Source organism: Coffea arabica, chromosome 2e (assembly GCF_036785885.1).
Source record: "Coffea arabica cultivar ET-39 chromosome 2e, Coffea Arabica ET-39 HiFi, whole genome shotgun sequence".
NCBI classification, from domain to species: Eukaryota; Viridiplantae; Streptophyta; class Magnoliopsida; order Gentianales; family Rubiaceae; genus Coffea; species Coffea arabica.
This window is the reverse complement of record NC_092313.1, coordinates 75,477,945-75,491,579: the sequence shown is the minus strand read 5'-3', so window position 1 is coordinate 75,491,579 and position 13,635 is coordinate 75,477,945. Positions and strand designations below refer to the sequence as shown.

General features: G+C 37.1%; 2 protein-coding genes across 4 annotated transcripts; one reads left to right on the top strand and one right to left on the bottom strand.

Annotated features, from left to right (window-relative positions):
- The first annotated feature begins 5,238 nt into the window (after window positions 1–5,238).
- On the top strand, window positions 5,239–6,050 carry LOC113728099 (brassinosteroid-responsive RING protein 1-like). The gene has a single exon (XM_027252604.2). The coding sequence runs from the start codon at window positions 5,412–5,414 to the stop codon at window positions 5,958–5,960; it is 549 nt and encodes a 182-aa protein (XP_027108405.1). The 5' UTR covers window positions 5,239–5,411; the 3' UTR covers window positions 5,961–6,050.
- Window positions 6,051–7,313: 1,263 nt separating this feature from the next.
- Window positions 7,314–13,577, bottom strand: LOC113733213 (uncharacterized). 3 transcript variants are annotated; one of them, XM_072081192.1, is made up of 8 exons: window positions 13,347–13,577; window positions 13,170–13,191; window positions 10,004–10,060; window positions 9,828–9,909; window positions 9,591–9,686; window positions 9,365–9,489; window positions 9,249–9,267; window positions 7,314–9,075 (listed from the first exon to the last, which is right to left on the bottom strand). In XM_072081192.1, exons 1-8 carry the CDS (start codon window positions 13,444–13,446, stop codon window positions 8,485–8,487), a joined length of 1,092 nt encoding a protein of 363 aa, XP_071937293.1. In that variant the 5' UTR covers window positions 13,447–13,577; the 3' UTR covers window positions 7,314–8,484. The 3 variants fall into 3 exon arrangements, with proteins under 3 accessions (XP_071937293.1, XP_071937294.1, XP_071937295.1); XM_072081193.1 differs by having other exon boundaries at window positions 9,608–9,686; window positions 13,347–13,465; XM_072081194.1 differs by having other exon boundaries at window positions 8,980–9,075; window positions 9,209–9,267.
- Window positions 13,578–13,635: the final 58 nt, after the last annotated feature.

Here is a 13,635-nt window from a genome sequence, read left to right as displayed (position 1 = left end):
CAAGACATTTTTTGTTTTCATTTTGGATTTTTGGGTGTGTATTTATCGCAGACTTGTTTCGTTTACTTTTTAATTGGAAAAGGCGCCAGAATGGAATTCCCTAAAATGCCCCTTTTGTATTGCACGATTATGAACCTAATGGAAATTATACGGTGGCGCCGCTGCAAAGATCCTTGATTGGAACCGATATATAGGTTTAGGGATCCAATTGGCTAGAAATAATATATAGGGACTAAATTGACGGAAAAAAAAGTTTAGGGACTAAATTGGCGATTTTCCCTTTATTTTCCCGTCATAGATCTTTTGTTAGTATTACGTTACCGCCAAATGCCAACTGTCTATGTAGAGGTAGAGGTGAACTCTTTTGTTTTGTTTTTCTTTTTCCCCCTCTTTTTTTCCTTCCCTTAAATTAGTTTGTGGTTAAAAGATTTTTTTTTTTTTGGCAAAGGGAAATTCCACTTCTTAGCATATTTCTATTGGAAGAATGTTATAATTTAGAGTTCAAAACTGGCATTGAAATTTTGAAATTATATTTAGATTTGTTTTACAAATATCCAACAAAACTTATTTTATGCACATGATGGAAGTTTATTTACCTTTAATTGGAGGTACAAATTAAATCATGCTTGAGTCAAATATGGAGAAAGCTTTTTTTTTTTTTTATGTTTTAACTCTCGTCTTCGGTCGCTCGGGGCAATTTAGTGGAGCATCAACTTCTATTTTAAATGATCATTATCTAGAGTATTAGGGACTAAACATCGATAAGCATAACATATGTACAAAAACAAATAGAGAGAGAGAGAGAGAGAGAGAGAGAGAGAGGGCGCCTTGGCAATTCTTATCCTCAATTTTGGGAAGACACATAAATATCGTAGAATAAGGTCACGATCAATAGGAATTATTCCTACAAAGTTGTTAAATAATACGGGGATCAATTGTATGTTTAAAAAATGAATTAAACTACTCGACACTCGAATCAAGTTTTGTTTAATAAAAGTTCGTTTGAATTTGGTTCACTAACTAATTTGCACAGTTTTTTGTTCTCAATGACTTTCAAATACAATGAAAAAAAAATCTCGTTCAAATTTGATTGAACAACAAAATAAGCCAAGATTGAATAAAATTTGAAATTCGATAAAAGAATCAAACAAGTTTAAACACTAGACTGCTTGATTTGATTAGACTTATTTACATCCCTAATCAAATGCATCAAACTATGAAAGTATCAATCGGCAAATACTTGGAGAAAAAAAAAAGACGGATTAACCAAGAAGTTGGGGTTAAATGTCTTATAACCGTTGCGGGTCAATCTTCTTTGGGACATCCGTAGATGCTATTTTCAGGAGTCTCGACCCTGTTTAGAGGACCACAACAAAAGATCCAAAGTCGCTCATGGCCTGGATTCTTCGGCGTTGGAATCTTTGTTTTCTTTTCTTTTTTTTTTGTTGGGTTCCACAGCAGAACAAAAACTATTCCGTAAGTTTATTGGACCAATATTTATGGGCCGGACCTTAAGACGGGCCTAATCCCACGTGGTCCAGGGCATTGTAATTAACATTGAAATCCTCAAAACCCAACTTATACTAATTGATAGGAACATTAATCAAGTGATTATGAGGTTTTTTATTTGGCTCTCAAATCCACTCTTCTCCATCCGTGTGCAATAAAGAGATGCATAATATTTATGGTAAATACATTTTCTATGAATTTTTATTGCTAAATCAAATTTTGATCTCTTAAATTTCTTTCCCATGGTAATCATTGTAATGCTTAGTATTAGTTATTGAAAGTAAATAGTTAAAGCAAAACATGTTTTCAAGATAAATAACTATAAACATGCGTTTGTTTCTATAAGGGTAAAATTGAAAGTTCAGAAAGTGATTAAATAATGTTTAAGCAAAAATCCCACTCCTCTCCCTTTATACTCACTTGCTATGCAACCATTCCATAGAATAACACAGAATCGCAACCTTAATTATCATAGTGCTGAAATTAACGAAAAAATCAATCACCACTCATCACCTAAGTATTTACTTAAATCACTCGCCACTAGCCATGTAAGCATTTATCATTATGTAGTATCGAATTTACCCTTACCAATTCTTCAAAAAAAAAAAAAAAAAAAAACCCCCCTTATCAAGTATCGATTTTACACTTTTAAATACTCCATTCCTAGATTTCAGAATTAATTCGAACTTCAAGATGAGTAAGACCGATGAGATCTTGCTCTTATGGTTAAGGTTGAGATCTCAATATATAATCAGAGATTTTAGGATCATATTTTCTTTTTCCCTAGCTCATTGCTTCTTAAATCCCATTATTTTCCTAGTTAACAAAAAAAAAAAAAAAAAAAAAAAAAGATGAGAAAGACGGGCAAAAGTAAGGAAACCATATGGAGAAGCCTTTTGTTTATGGATAGAAAGTAGGAACATGTTACATCAAAACTCCATAGAAGGGAAACTGCTGCATGCGTATGGGGGAGCTGATTAAGACAAGGGAAAGCAAAGCAAAACCAGCAAAGTGGAAAATACAAATGAGGAGTCAATGAAGTGGAAGCCCACTTAAATAGAAGGAACATTGGAGATAAGATAATGCATGCACGAGGGCTGTGAGGGCAGGTCCGGGCGAGAGAAAGAGAAGTGACAGATAAAACAATTTTTGTGAAGGATTACGGGTGAGGACCGCTCTTGCAAGGTAGGTTTCAACGAACATGTTTGAATTGTGATAATTCCCCATCTTGCTCCGGATGGATAGTAGCCATCATGCTGCTCTTTGATTTTGTAGGTTTTAACGAACATGTTTGAATTGTGATAATTCCCCGGCCCATATTGCTCCAGTACTAGCCATCATGTTGCTCTTTGATTTTGCAGAGGCGACAAAGGGATTGGCTCTTGAATGAATCTGAGGGTCATCCATGAATAAGTTCTTCCTTCTTCCTTGCACTTGCATTTAACTTTGTAGATACCGGTCCCTACAACTACAAGTGCTGAAAAAGGAATGGCTACAATATATACCAATTACCAGGTGATGATACCAAAACCAAAATAGCTACCCTGTTGTCCACAAACTAAGAAGTATGTGCATGCACAGGAGTACTTGAGGGATCACGTACGTGTAGTATTTGGAGTAATGCTTCTATAATTACAAGTGTATAGAAGATATTCTCTTAATTAGTACGTAGGAACTAGCTAGGTCGATTTTAAAATCATGGAGACTGACCTGTTTACTTTTCCCATATATAGGTCCACACCACACTTGTGTGTAACATTAACTGCCCATACAAGATATATATATATATATATATATATATATATATATATGATTCATCTTTCCTACACTGATAATGTATACAATGTCAGCGTTGAATGAATGGCAAATATGAATAATTTGAATTTAAAATTCAACTTTTGCATATATATTATAGATCTAACGGTGACAGTGTATATATAAGATTTACTCATATATATATATATATTGTTTTCCTAACTAATATTTTATCTCATGCAATGGACATATATAGTAACTAGCAAATGCCATTTCTCATCCTGTAATCGTTTAATAAATAAATAATGGATGATGAAAGGGTTGCAAAATTTGTTTTTTTGTTTTGAATTTCGACCCACAACAACAATGGATTTTGTTAGATACATGATGACTGACAGGACGACAATGCATGAGAGAAAAGCAGAAGAGGATGGCCGGAAGGATTGAATGGTTAACATCTTAATTTGGTGAGTGGGGAGTGAAGATAATAGTGTATGAATGGGATGAGGAAGCAAACCGGACCGGAGGTGTCTTGGCATGGCCAGGCAACCATGGACAGGGATGATGGGGTGAGGCCCAGGGCTTTGGCGTTCAAAAGATGGCGACTTTCCAGTCTCCACAGCTTCACGTCAATATTGGCCGGCCCCATTTCTCGGCATGAGAGGGTGATTTGTTGGTTGGCCAGGGTTCTCATCACCGACGCCATCTGTCCTTTCTTTTTGCAATCTTCAATCTTTTGGTCTGCTGTGCTTAGCAGTTTAGCTCCTGGGCTCCCATGGCCGTGGCTGGTGGTGCTCCTGGTTTCAATCCCAGCACCCTATTATCGCCTTTCATATATATATATATACAAGAATTTGGCACTATATGATTGTCAATTATATATATGGACGCAACGGATTCTATCACGCTGCTTTCTTAATTTCGCTAGTATAAATGATGCTAGTATAAGATTAGAATAATTTGAGAATACCTATAGTTTTAAAAATTAACCAAGAGCAAACGAACATACACATGATTTTTCAATAGAATATTATAAGAGTACACCCCCAAACCCAAAAAAAAAAAAAAAAAAAAAACTCTCTCGAGCTTTTCTGAATCCCTATGTTTGTGTAATTTTAGGGTCGGAGTTTTTTTATGTGCATATAAAAATTTTTGCACATAATTAGTAGTAGTTTAGATGTTTGATCTTACAATTAGGCACACAAAGTGCAGTTTGCTCCTAGGTCGAGGGTGTAAACAAATTGGAGCAGAGTGTAAATAAGTTTAGATATATAGGATGCAAACAAATTTAAAATAACTATTTTTATCTAAAAATAGTTTTAAAATGAACCACGAGCCCCTTGATCCAAAAAATAGATGGGATGGGTCCATTATGAATTCCAATTACTTGTAAAAAAAAAAAAAAAAAAAACAACAATAAATTTTTAAATGGTATATAACGAACGCTCGTTAGTGTGTCTGATTTCTACCCATATACATACATACACTAGCATTTATTTACCCTCGTTATTTTACTACTTCTCTAACTTAGTCCATAGCGTTAACAGTATAGATTTAATGAAATTATTATGATATTTTTATTAAAAAAAATATTTATCATGAACACCATCGATCGGATGATCCTCACAAAAAAAAAATTAAAAGGAAAAAGGAAAAGAAAAGAAGCTTCTTGGAATTTCAAAAAAAAAAAAAGAAGTAAAAATGCACTAAAAACCAATTATAGGACGTGAGACGCATGCATTAATGCAACTTGCCTGTCCCTAGTGCAATCATATGCAGCCCCTCTTTATAATAATAATTAAAAAAAAATGCAGCAGCCTCCTTCCCCTGCTAGTCTAACGGTCAAAGACGCACCTTACGTTCCACGTCATGCCATCGTCTTCCCTCAATGTACAAGGACACATCAGTCACCACCTGTCAGATTACCATCCCTTCCACCATACAACTTAGCTCGTACTCCAATTTAGCTTTATATATCCATCCCTACATTTTACAGTTTCACACTCAACCCCCCGAGCCCGAAGAAGCTTCTTCATCTCTGTCTCTTTGGCACAGATCATATATATTACGTGCGTTAGAGAAGTGTATAGTATAAATACTAGACTAATCTGGTCCGGCTTCTTGCTTTCTTGCTCTGAGTTTTCTTAATGGGTTTTCCGGTGGGTTATACAGAAGTTTTCTTGCCAAAAATCTTCATACAGGCACTTTCCATTCTGGGTTTTATCCGGAGTGTCCTTTTCTCTATTTTTAGGTTTCTGGGTCTCTCAGATTTTCTTGAACCAGCTGAGGGGTATTATTTTCAAGAAAACCCGGCCCAGATGCCCCTTACCCCGCCCATATCCGCTATCCTGATCCGGGAACTCCTGCCCGTGGTAAAGTTCTCGGATTTGGTGGCCGGTGCCGGAGGCGAGCCGCCGGAGGAGAGTTGTGCGGTGTGCTTGTATGAGTTCAAAGGTGGAGAAGAAATCAGGTGGTTGAAGAACTGTAAGCACATTTTCCATCGGAGCTGCCTGGACCGTTGGATGGACCACGATCAGAAGACCTGTCCACTTTGTAGGACTCCTTTTGTGCCACGTGATTTGGAAGACGAATTCAATCAACGGCTCTGGGCCGCCTCCGCCTTCGGTAGTACTAGTACTCATGATTTTTACGATGATGATTACGATGACAATCCTACTACTATTCCTGCCTTGTAATTTGAGGCGGCTGCTGCTGCTGTCTCTCTGTGTTGTTTTCCCTTTCGAGACAAATACATTTTTGTATATATGAAGGAAAAGCTTTTCCAATTTCTTTTTTTTTTTAAAATACTTATATGTACTTACAAGTTAGTATACGCTTTTTTGTTCTCCTTTTATAACAGTAGTGCTAATACTAGCCTTCAGCGAAATCATTTCTGCTGACGACTATTAGACACATATCATATTCATATACCCCCCACTAGGCCACTACTTCTCAAAGGAAAGGAATATTTCACTGGGGTGTTTGGCTCTAACAATTTGCATTTTTTCATTCAAAAAAAATTATAACGTTTTTTTTGATCATATTTTTTTTAATCAATTTTTTACCTTGCATCGGTATGCTACACGGGGATTAATATTACTTACACTACAGTGTAGCGTTTGATGAATGATAATTATTCAAAATTTGTATAGTTATCATTCATTTAACGGTGATAATGTATGCGTTGTTAGTATATATAAGATTTATTCGGTACATTATCTATGAAACTTTCAAAAATAGCAATTCAAATGGATTCAAGACTGTGGGTACGTAAGTGTCATTTGGCAAATGATTAAATGAGGACGGAGTCCTGCAGTATGCTTGGAAAGATTGAGTAAAGTATCCAATTCATGAACTATTACACCCTCCGAGAAGATAAAAAAAAAAAAAAAAAAGATTCAACTTTGCTTGAAAAGCGCATTAATAAATATTCAGGAAATTATGATGTTGGTGTTTCTGCGGTGGTTGAGATCTTTATCTTCTTTTCAGTTTGGGGGTTGTAGGTAGTTGAAGATTTAACTGGCCAATAATTGAAATGTGGGGGAGGATAATAATAATAATAATAATAATAAAAAGTACTGATCCACGACATGCCAATCTGAGCCGAGTTCCTATTAATTTACCCACGAGGGAAGATGGAGATTTGAAGTAAGACCAACCATTGACTGTTTGTATTGGCTAACTTTTTGTTGTGTTGGATGTTATTATCGAACATATGAAAAACAATATGCCGCCACCAAATTCACTGAACCTGGTTTGCCGCCCCATTGATTGAACATATGAACTAGATCCTGTCCTAACGCATTGCAGTGGTAAGAGTAGGACTAAATCTTTCTATTGTTCTTTTCCCTATTTTCTGCCTCTATTTGTGTATCAGCGGCTGTGCTTCAAACAACCGTTGCCCTACATGTATTGTTACCATTGGTAGGCAATCAATTATTTTTCACTTCCAAAGACAATATATATCAATCAATTCGTCATCTTGTGTCAACCAAACAGTGAGATGCTTAAGCGGAACCCTGCGTCTATGTACGTCCAAACACCACAAATTCAGGTGACAATAACTCCAAAGTTTACTAGAACTCCAATGAAATAAAAAGGGCAGCAATCGATAGGACTGCAATAGTGCAGTAACTGTCATGTTTCTAATAATTTCTTCTTTTCGTTCTTTTTTTTTTTTTTTTTTGGGGATCTTCAGTTTATAGAGCTGAAGCTTTGGTTTTTTTTTGGGGGAGACAAAGATACATTAATGCAAATGTGGGGAAATGCATGTTTCTTGATCAATATTAAATTGGGGTCTGTGCTTGATCAATCTCTATCTCAGGAACTGCAACTGAGTACTTTCTCTGCCTTCTTTTATTTGGGTGCGTGAATTTGGGGTATGTCGAGGAGCTTAATCGGAAATATCGTCAGCTTTCTTCCTACCAAACGTCAAGGTCACAGTAGAAAGATTCCAAGAGGTTCCACCACCCCTGTCTAAGAATCAGATCTGCCCACAGATTGGTCCCACCGATTGTTACCACTGTATAATAGTATAAGAATTTATTTTTAAGCATTGTGGTTTTTACCATCTTTCTTGTGTTCGCTAGAGATCTGTTCTGTCGGCAGAAGATCAAATTTTCTCAATGATAGTCAGATGCAAGCAAGCACTAAATAATAGAGTATTGTAATTATACCACCATTCGGTACTTTTTTTGGCTGGGAGAGCTACATGAAAGTTAACGAACCAAATTAAACATTCACAATTGCAAGCAATATTCTCTAGAGCACCTGCAGAAAACAACCAAAAAGGAAAATGGCTAGTGGTAGACCTTGACCCGTAAAACATCATGTCAAGCAAACCACTAATCTAAGAATGTGAAAAGGCACCAACTTGCTAGTCGAATGCCTATTTAGTGGCGAAGTTTAAAAAGCAGCAGGATTCTATTATTCGCCTGGAAAGGAGGAGGAAACAGATACGGCGCTGGAGCAAAGTTGGTTAATAGACAAAGTCTGAGGATGCAAACTACAAAGAATCAACTGTCAACGGCTGCAAAATTAGCTGACAGGATCAAATAACCATAGGCACGGTATAGAAAACACAGCTCATGAAGTATAGACAGAAGGAAAGATATGGTATAAATTGATTGTTGATATACTTGGTCATCCAGTAAGGCTTTAAGAGCCAGTTTTCCTGGATCTTACTACCCATATTACCGTCTCAAGTTTTCGATTTACCGTTTACACACGATGACTTGGAGGCGGATGAGCAGCACCAGCAGGGGAATGGCTCTGTTCTGGTGGAGCTTGGGGATGTTCATGAGATTGTACTGGAGGAGAAGGGCCTTGAGCCTGTGAAGGTGAGATTTCTGAAGAAGGGGTCGTGGCTTGGGCTTGTTGAGGGGGCTGAGTGTATCCCTCGGTGTGCGAAACAGGGGAAGAGCCTTGGTTTTGTGGAGGTGGTGGAGGGTATACATGGGATTGTAAATCAGGGGGGGAGCCTGGGGCTTGTTGAGGTGGGGGGGAATATCCATAAGGCTGAGGTGGGAAATACCCATAGGGCTGTGGCGGTGGGTAATAGCCTTGGGTAGGTGGAGGATATCCATGGAAATGTGGAGGCGGTGGGTAGTAATTATAATGTGGAGGTGGGTAAGCGCCCTGAGGTTGCTGATGTGGTGGGTAGCTGTAGGCTGGTGGAGGCAGATATCCAACTGAAGGGGGTAAAGAATGATCTATACGGGACATTTGTTGAACAGGAGGCACTGCCATTGTTGCTGCTGCTGCCGATCCAAACTTGCCATCTCTTTTATCCATCTCAGTTTTGTGCTGAGTCTGCACGACAAACTTAGATTAATTTTATAACAAATGCAAAGTGATATCCTTTCGAAAGAAAGAACATGTGAAAAGTTAAAATGAGGCAAGTATCAAAAGACAACAATTGTGAAACAAGCACTTTATGCTGTACCACAATGCCAATTTCAAAGACTAGAGCATCTCATGTATACCTGCATACAGGGGCAAACCCTGACATGAAAAGACAGAGAGAATTAGCAAATGATTTAAAGATTAGCTGAAGTACGCAGCAATGGATAATGAGAAAAAAAATACACCAGTATCATACGAGCAATAAACCATGTCAGCCAGACAGTTCAACATCTGAGCAGCATCTTCAATTTCCTCACTTCCGACAATGCAAGCGATGAGGGAACATATGCAGGCTAGCTGCTGTAAGCAGAACATGAATCCCTAGAATTGAAAATGAAATTTAGTGTAATTATTCCAGGGAAAAAGAAGTGAGTACTAGCAGAGACACAGGGAACCACTAAAAAAAGAGTAAGCAAGTGTACAATGATGCAATTATCACATTTGGTTGTCTGTATATCGAATTCATCTTGTAGCATGAAGCGTGTTGAGGCAACTGAATTCGCAAAGCAAAGAGAAACCTGGAAAAAGGAAAGAAATCACATTTAGAAATAACTATGTCTAGATAGGAGAAGATGGAGATATTGAATGGATACTAGATGTTTAACTGACAAAATAATGTATCAAGGAACAATCTTAATAATAAATCATATCAGAGTCACCTCAGTGCATAGACAAAATTCCGGGCATGTACTTTCTCCGCAATGACCACTGCAAGGCATATAGCCTCCACAGCATGTATACCTGTAAGAAAGGATATCACAAAAGCCATCACAATATCATCCTTCACTTCCTTTCTCTAGATTGTAAGAAACAAATTTTATGGAACATAACAAACCTCGACATATCATTGTAAAGAGCTCGCTTGCGCAGCATGTATGATGCACATGGACCACTAGAATGTAACAAAGAAAAGTTATTAGTGGAAACTAGATACAAAGAATTGCACATGGGAACAAAGCATTGAAAAAAATAATAAATTATCTTAAAAGCGTAGCAGTAATTCAGGCCCCAACCAGTCAATGCAAAATCTTTATTGTCAAGTGTTCCACATCAAACACAGCTTAAACATCAGACTGACCATTAAATTGGATTGCAGAGAATCCTGTATCCTGGCCATCAAATTAAATAGATACTAAGAGAGTAACACGAGGTATATTATGGAAATTATCATGTATCATGAAGCCTGCCTGCCAAATAAGTGCATCGGAGGCCCAGAATTTCAGACACTTGACCAGTAACAGTTTTGTTTTGATTATCCTATTATGATGCAGTTCTCATTTTAGTATTCCAATTCTCCTAGTAGTTTATTCAGCAATTCAAATCCCAGAGGATCTTGACTGAGGGAATATAATCCTTCACTGGATGGGCGATGAGCAATTGACATTCATAACAAGTTAATTAACGCCGGAAGCCATTTTTTGTGATAAGATCTGGTCAAAATGGAAGAGAAACAGAAGCAGAAAAACCATTACTTAAGCTTAAGGGAGGCTAAAACTCAAAGAAAATAGGAACAAGGCCTAAAAAGGACAAAATGTTATTTGAACTCATTCCAGCGGCAAAGCCTTTCACTTCAGGTGCGTGAGTAAGATTAATTGCTTTTACTTATCACATAAATCAGCACATAGGGCAGTCATCCTCATCCAAAGCCAAAAAAAAGAGAAGGAAATCACCATATTGACATTATTGGATTAGCAGCTGCCACAAACTCTTACTCAGAAACACAATTGCTCAATGTAGTGTACCACAGAGCTTATCTTTCCCCCTTAAATTATAAAAAGGAGAGAATTTCTGTATGTAAGTACAATGTTAAAATCGTGTATGCAACAGATTAATCACTGCTACAATGTTCAGCTTTTGAATTGATTTGTAATTGACCTCATAGGAGTTGAGCCCTCACATTGTTATCCTTGGCTGAACAAATTTGGCATAAGCTCAATTACAATTTCATTCTCAAGCTCAATCTCGTCTTGAAGTTTTATTTAACAAGCTTGAGCTTAGTTTATATGCTTTGACCTTCACATCCCTATCTCCCTTTTTTCTTTTTTTTTTAAAATTTCATATTATCTGCCCCATTAACACTTAACTGGAGAAAGTATAATATAACCCACAGTGCATGTTGATGATATTTTTGTCATGTTGCATACAGATCAATTAGATGCATAATATACATAGCCGAGTTCATGCACTGAAAGATTATCTGAACATCAAGTTTGAGAAATTTTGAGTTAGCTATTATAGCTCTTGTTCTAGCTCAGGAAGTTTAACAACCCTCAATCTTCAAATCCAGCTCAGTTGTCATCAAGCTCAACTGAACCTGACCAAAGTTATGTGTCAATTATAAAATCACTTCTGTTTACAAGACTCTCTTGAAACCATGCATCCGTGTCCCTGAGGCCACAGATTCTAGTTCTTAAATTCTTTAAGTGACAATGAGGACATCATCTATCAGGACAAAGTTAATGATTTTGTATGCCACTTTCCAACAATGCATTCACTTTCTCAAGTCTAGCAGCTTAGACATCTGCCAGGTCTAAATGCTAAGGCATTAACAGACTTAACCAATATCTAGAAAATGGTAAAACAAAAGACAGATTTCAAGAATCCACTTCTATGTTTGACATGATATACCTTACACATCTAGAAGTTTATGGCATGCCTTGGATGGATAAAGTACTATTTGTATAGCTTGAGAACTTCATGGGAGTTGGTAATAGTTCTTAATTGCTATTCTAACCTCCATCTTAGAAACTATGAGAGTATTTACATTTTCAAACTACAATTAATGATAAATTATGAGGAAAAACAGCTTATCCTACAGCAGACAAAATTTACCAACCTATGAAAAGATTGTATTCTATGTGCTTGAAATATTCAGTTTGGCATGGCTTATTTATACTACTACCAGATGCTGAAGACAGATGTAGCCGTCTTAACAACATGTATAAATCCTCGAGGATGAATGTATCAGGGGGAGGGATAGGCACCAGAAGCATTGAAAATTTTATTTTTGCGCCCTTAACTTATAAAAGCCTCCATACTCTTATCCCAAGTCTTTGCTATTATTTCTATTACACATGACACAGTATTTACACAATCATTTTCATTTGATTCCAATAAATGCTCATCCAGTTACATACTTCCCTTTTGTTAAAATGTCTTTCCACCAATCACTGTTCCACTTCTGTATTTTGGTCTAGACAAAGTACAGCAGATACATAAGAATGCATGTTATCTCCTTTCAACGACACATGAAGCAGTTAGATCCACTTGCAGCGAAGTTCTGAACTTGAAATTCCAATTTGTGTATGAAAGAAAAAACTAAAAAATAAGAATATTGTTTTTTAGAACTAAAGTCTGAAATTTAGAGTGATTGAATTATCACACTCAGTGCCCGAGTATCTTGAAAAGCTAAGCCAGCTTCACAAGCTAGGCGCTAAGTTGTTCCAGTCAATACACTGTTATCACAGCCATTTACATCTTACAGAATCATATCACTGCACCCAATATCGGCACAGACAAGAAATGAGAAACCGAGAACGGAAAACTCTCATGGTTACTGAAGACCTAAGGAATGAGATAATGATCGTCCGATCTATAGCTTCATACTAGAAAATCACCTTCTCGTTTAAATTCTAATTCAAGCTGTCACTATTGCTAAATCTTAAATTCGTGAAGTCTTCTGTGCAATCCAATATTCAGTGTCAAATGTCATGAGAAAAAAAATTTGAGATTTTCCGCCTACATTTATTTCCTTGTTAAAAGGCAAGAATTCAAGATTCAATCCACATTTCCTTTACTTTTCCATCCTTTACTACCTCGCAGAACAACAAATGAAAACGAAAATGCAAGACGTAAAAGTTTTCTATTTTTCAAGACATTTCTAACCAAAACATTCATCACATTGACCAGCGATAATAAACAAATAACAATAACCAAAAAAAAAAAAATTTATAACACTCCAGTAAGCATGGATCGAAGAACTAGAGAATTTTGGAACTCACCAGAAGAACGCGAAACAGCAAACTGCAAAAGATTAACACATGTATCAGAAAGTCAGCCGTTCGGAGATAAACCAAAACGACGAGGTTTTACGTCGAGAACGAAACAATGCAAGTCCGGAAGAGAAATTAAACACCATAAGAATGCGATGAAAATACAGAGAGAAAATTCGAACGTACAAACAGGATCTGCCGCAGTGGCGTTCAAGAGATCGGTGTGCCAATGGTTCCGATACTGCTGACGCATCTCCATTTTCTCCATCTTCGCCTGCATCGCCATTTTCTTCTTCTTCTCCCTCCTTGTCCTCGTCCTCGTCCTCGTCCTCGAAGATTTAGGCACGTCTAGCGAATTGGCTTCCTCTTCCTTCTAGTTCTGGCTAGATACTGTACATCATAGAAGGAAAACGACGAACAAGGACAACTTCATTGGGTAAGAGGACTTGAGGAGGGGTATATATATGTATAGGTT

Excerpts from the sequence above, each read along its gene's own strand:
- LOC113728099 (XM_027252604.2), top strand. The coding sequence starts at position 5,412 with ATGGGTTTTCCGGTGGGTTATACAGAAGTTTTCTTGCCAAAAATCTTC.
- LOC113733213 (XM_072081192.1), bottom strand. The coding sequence starts at position 13,446 with ATGGCGATGCAGGCGAAGATGGAGAAAATGGAGATGCGTCAGCAGTAT. Across the intron at positions 13,192-13,346 it reads CACTGCGGCAGATCCTGTTT|TTTGCTGTTTCGCGTTCTTC; the intron begins GTACGTTCGAAT and ends AATCTTTTGCAG. Across the intron at positions 10,061-13,169 it reads TGCTGTTTCGCGTTCTTCTG|TGGTCCATGTGCATCATACA; the intron begins GTGAGTTCCAAA and ends GTTACATTCTAG.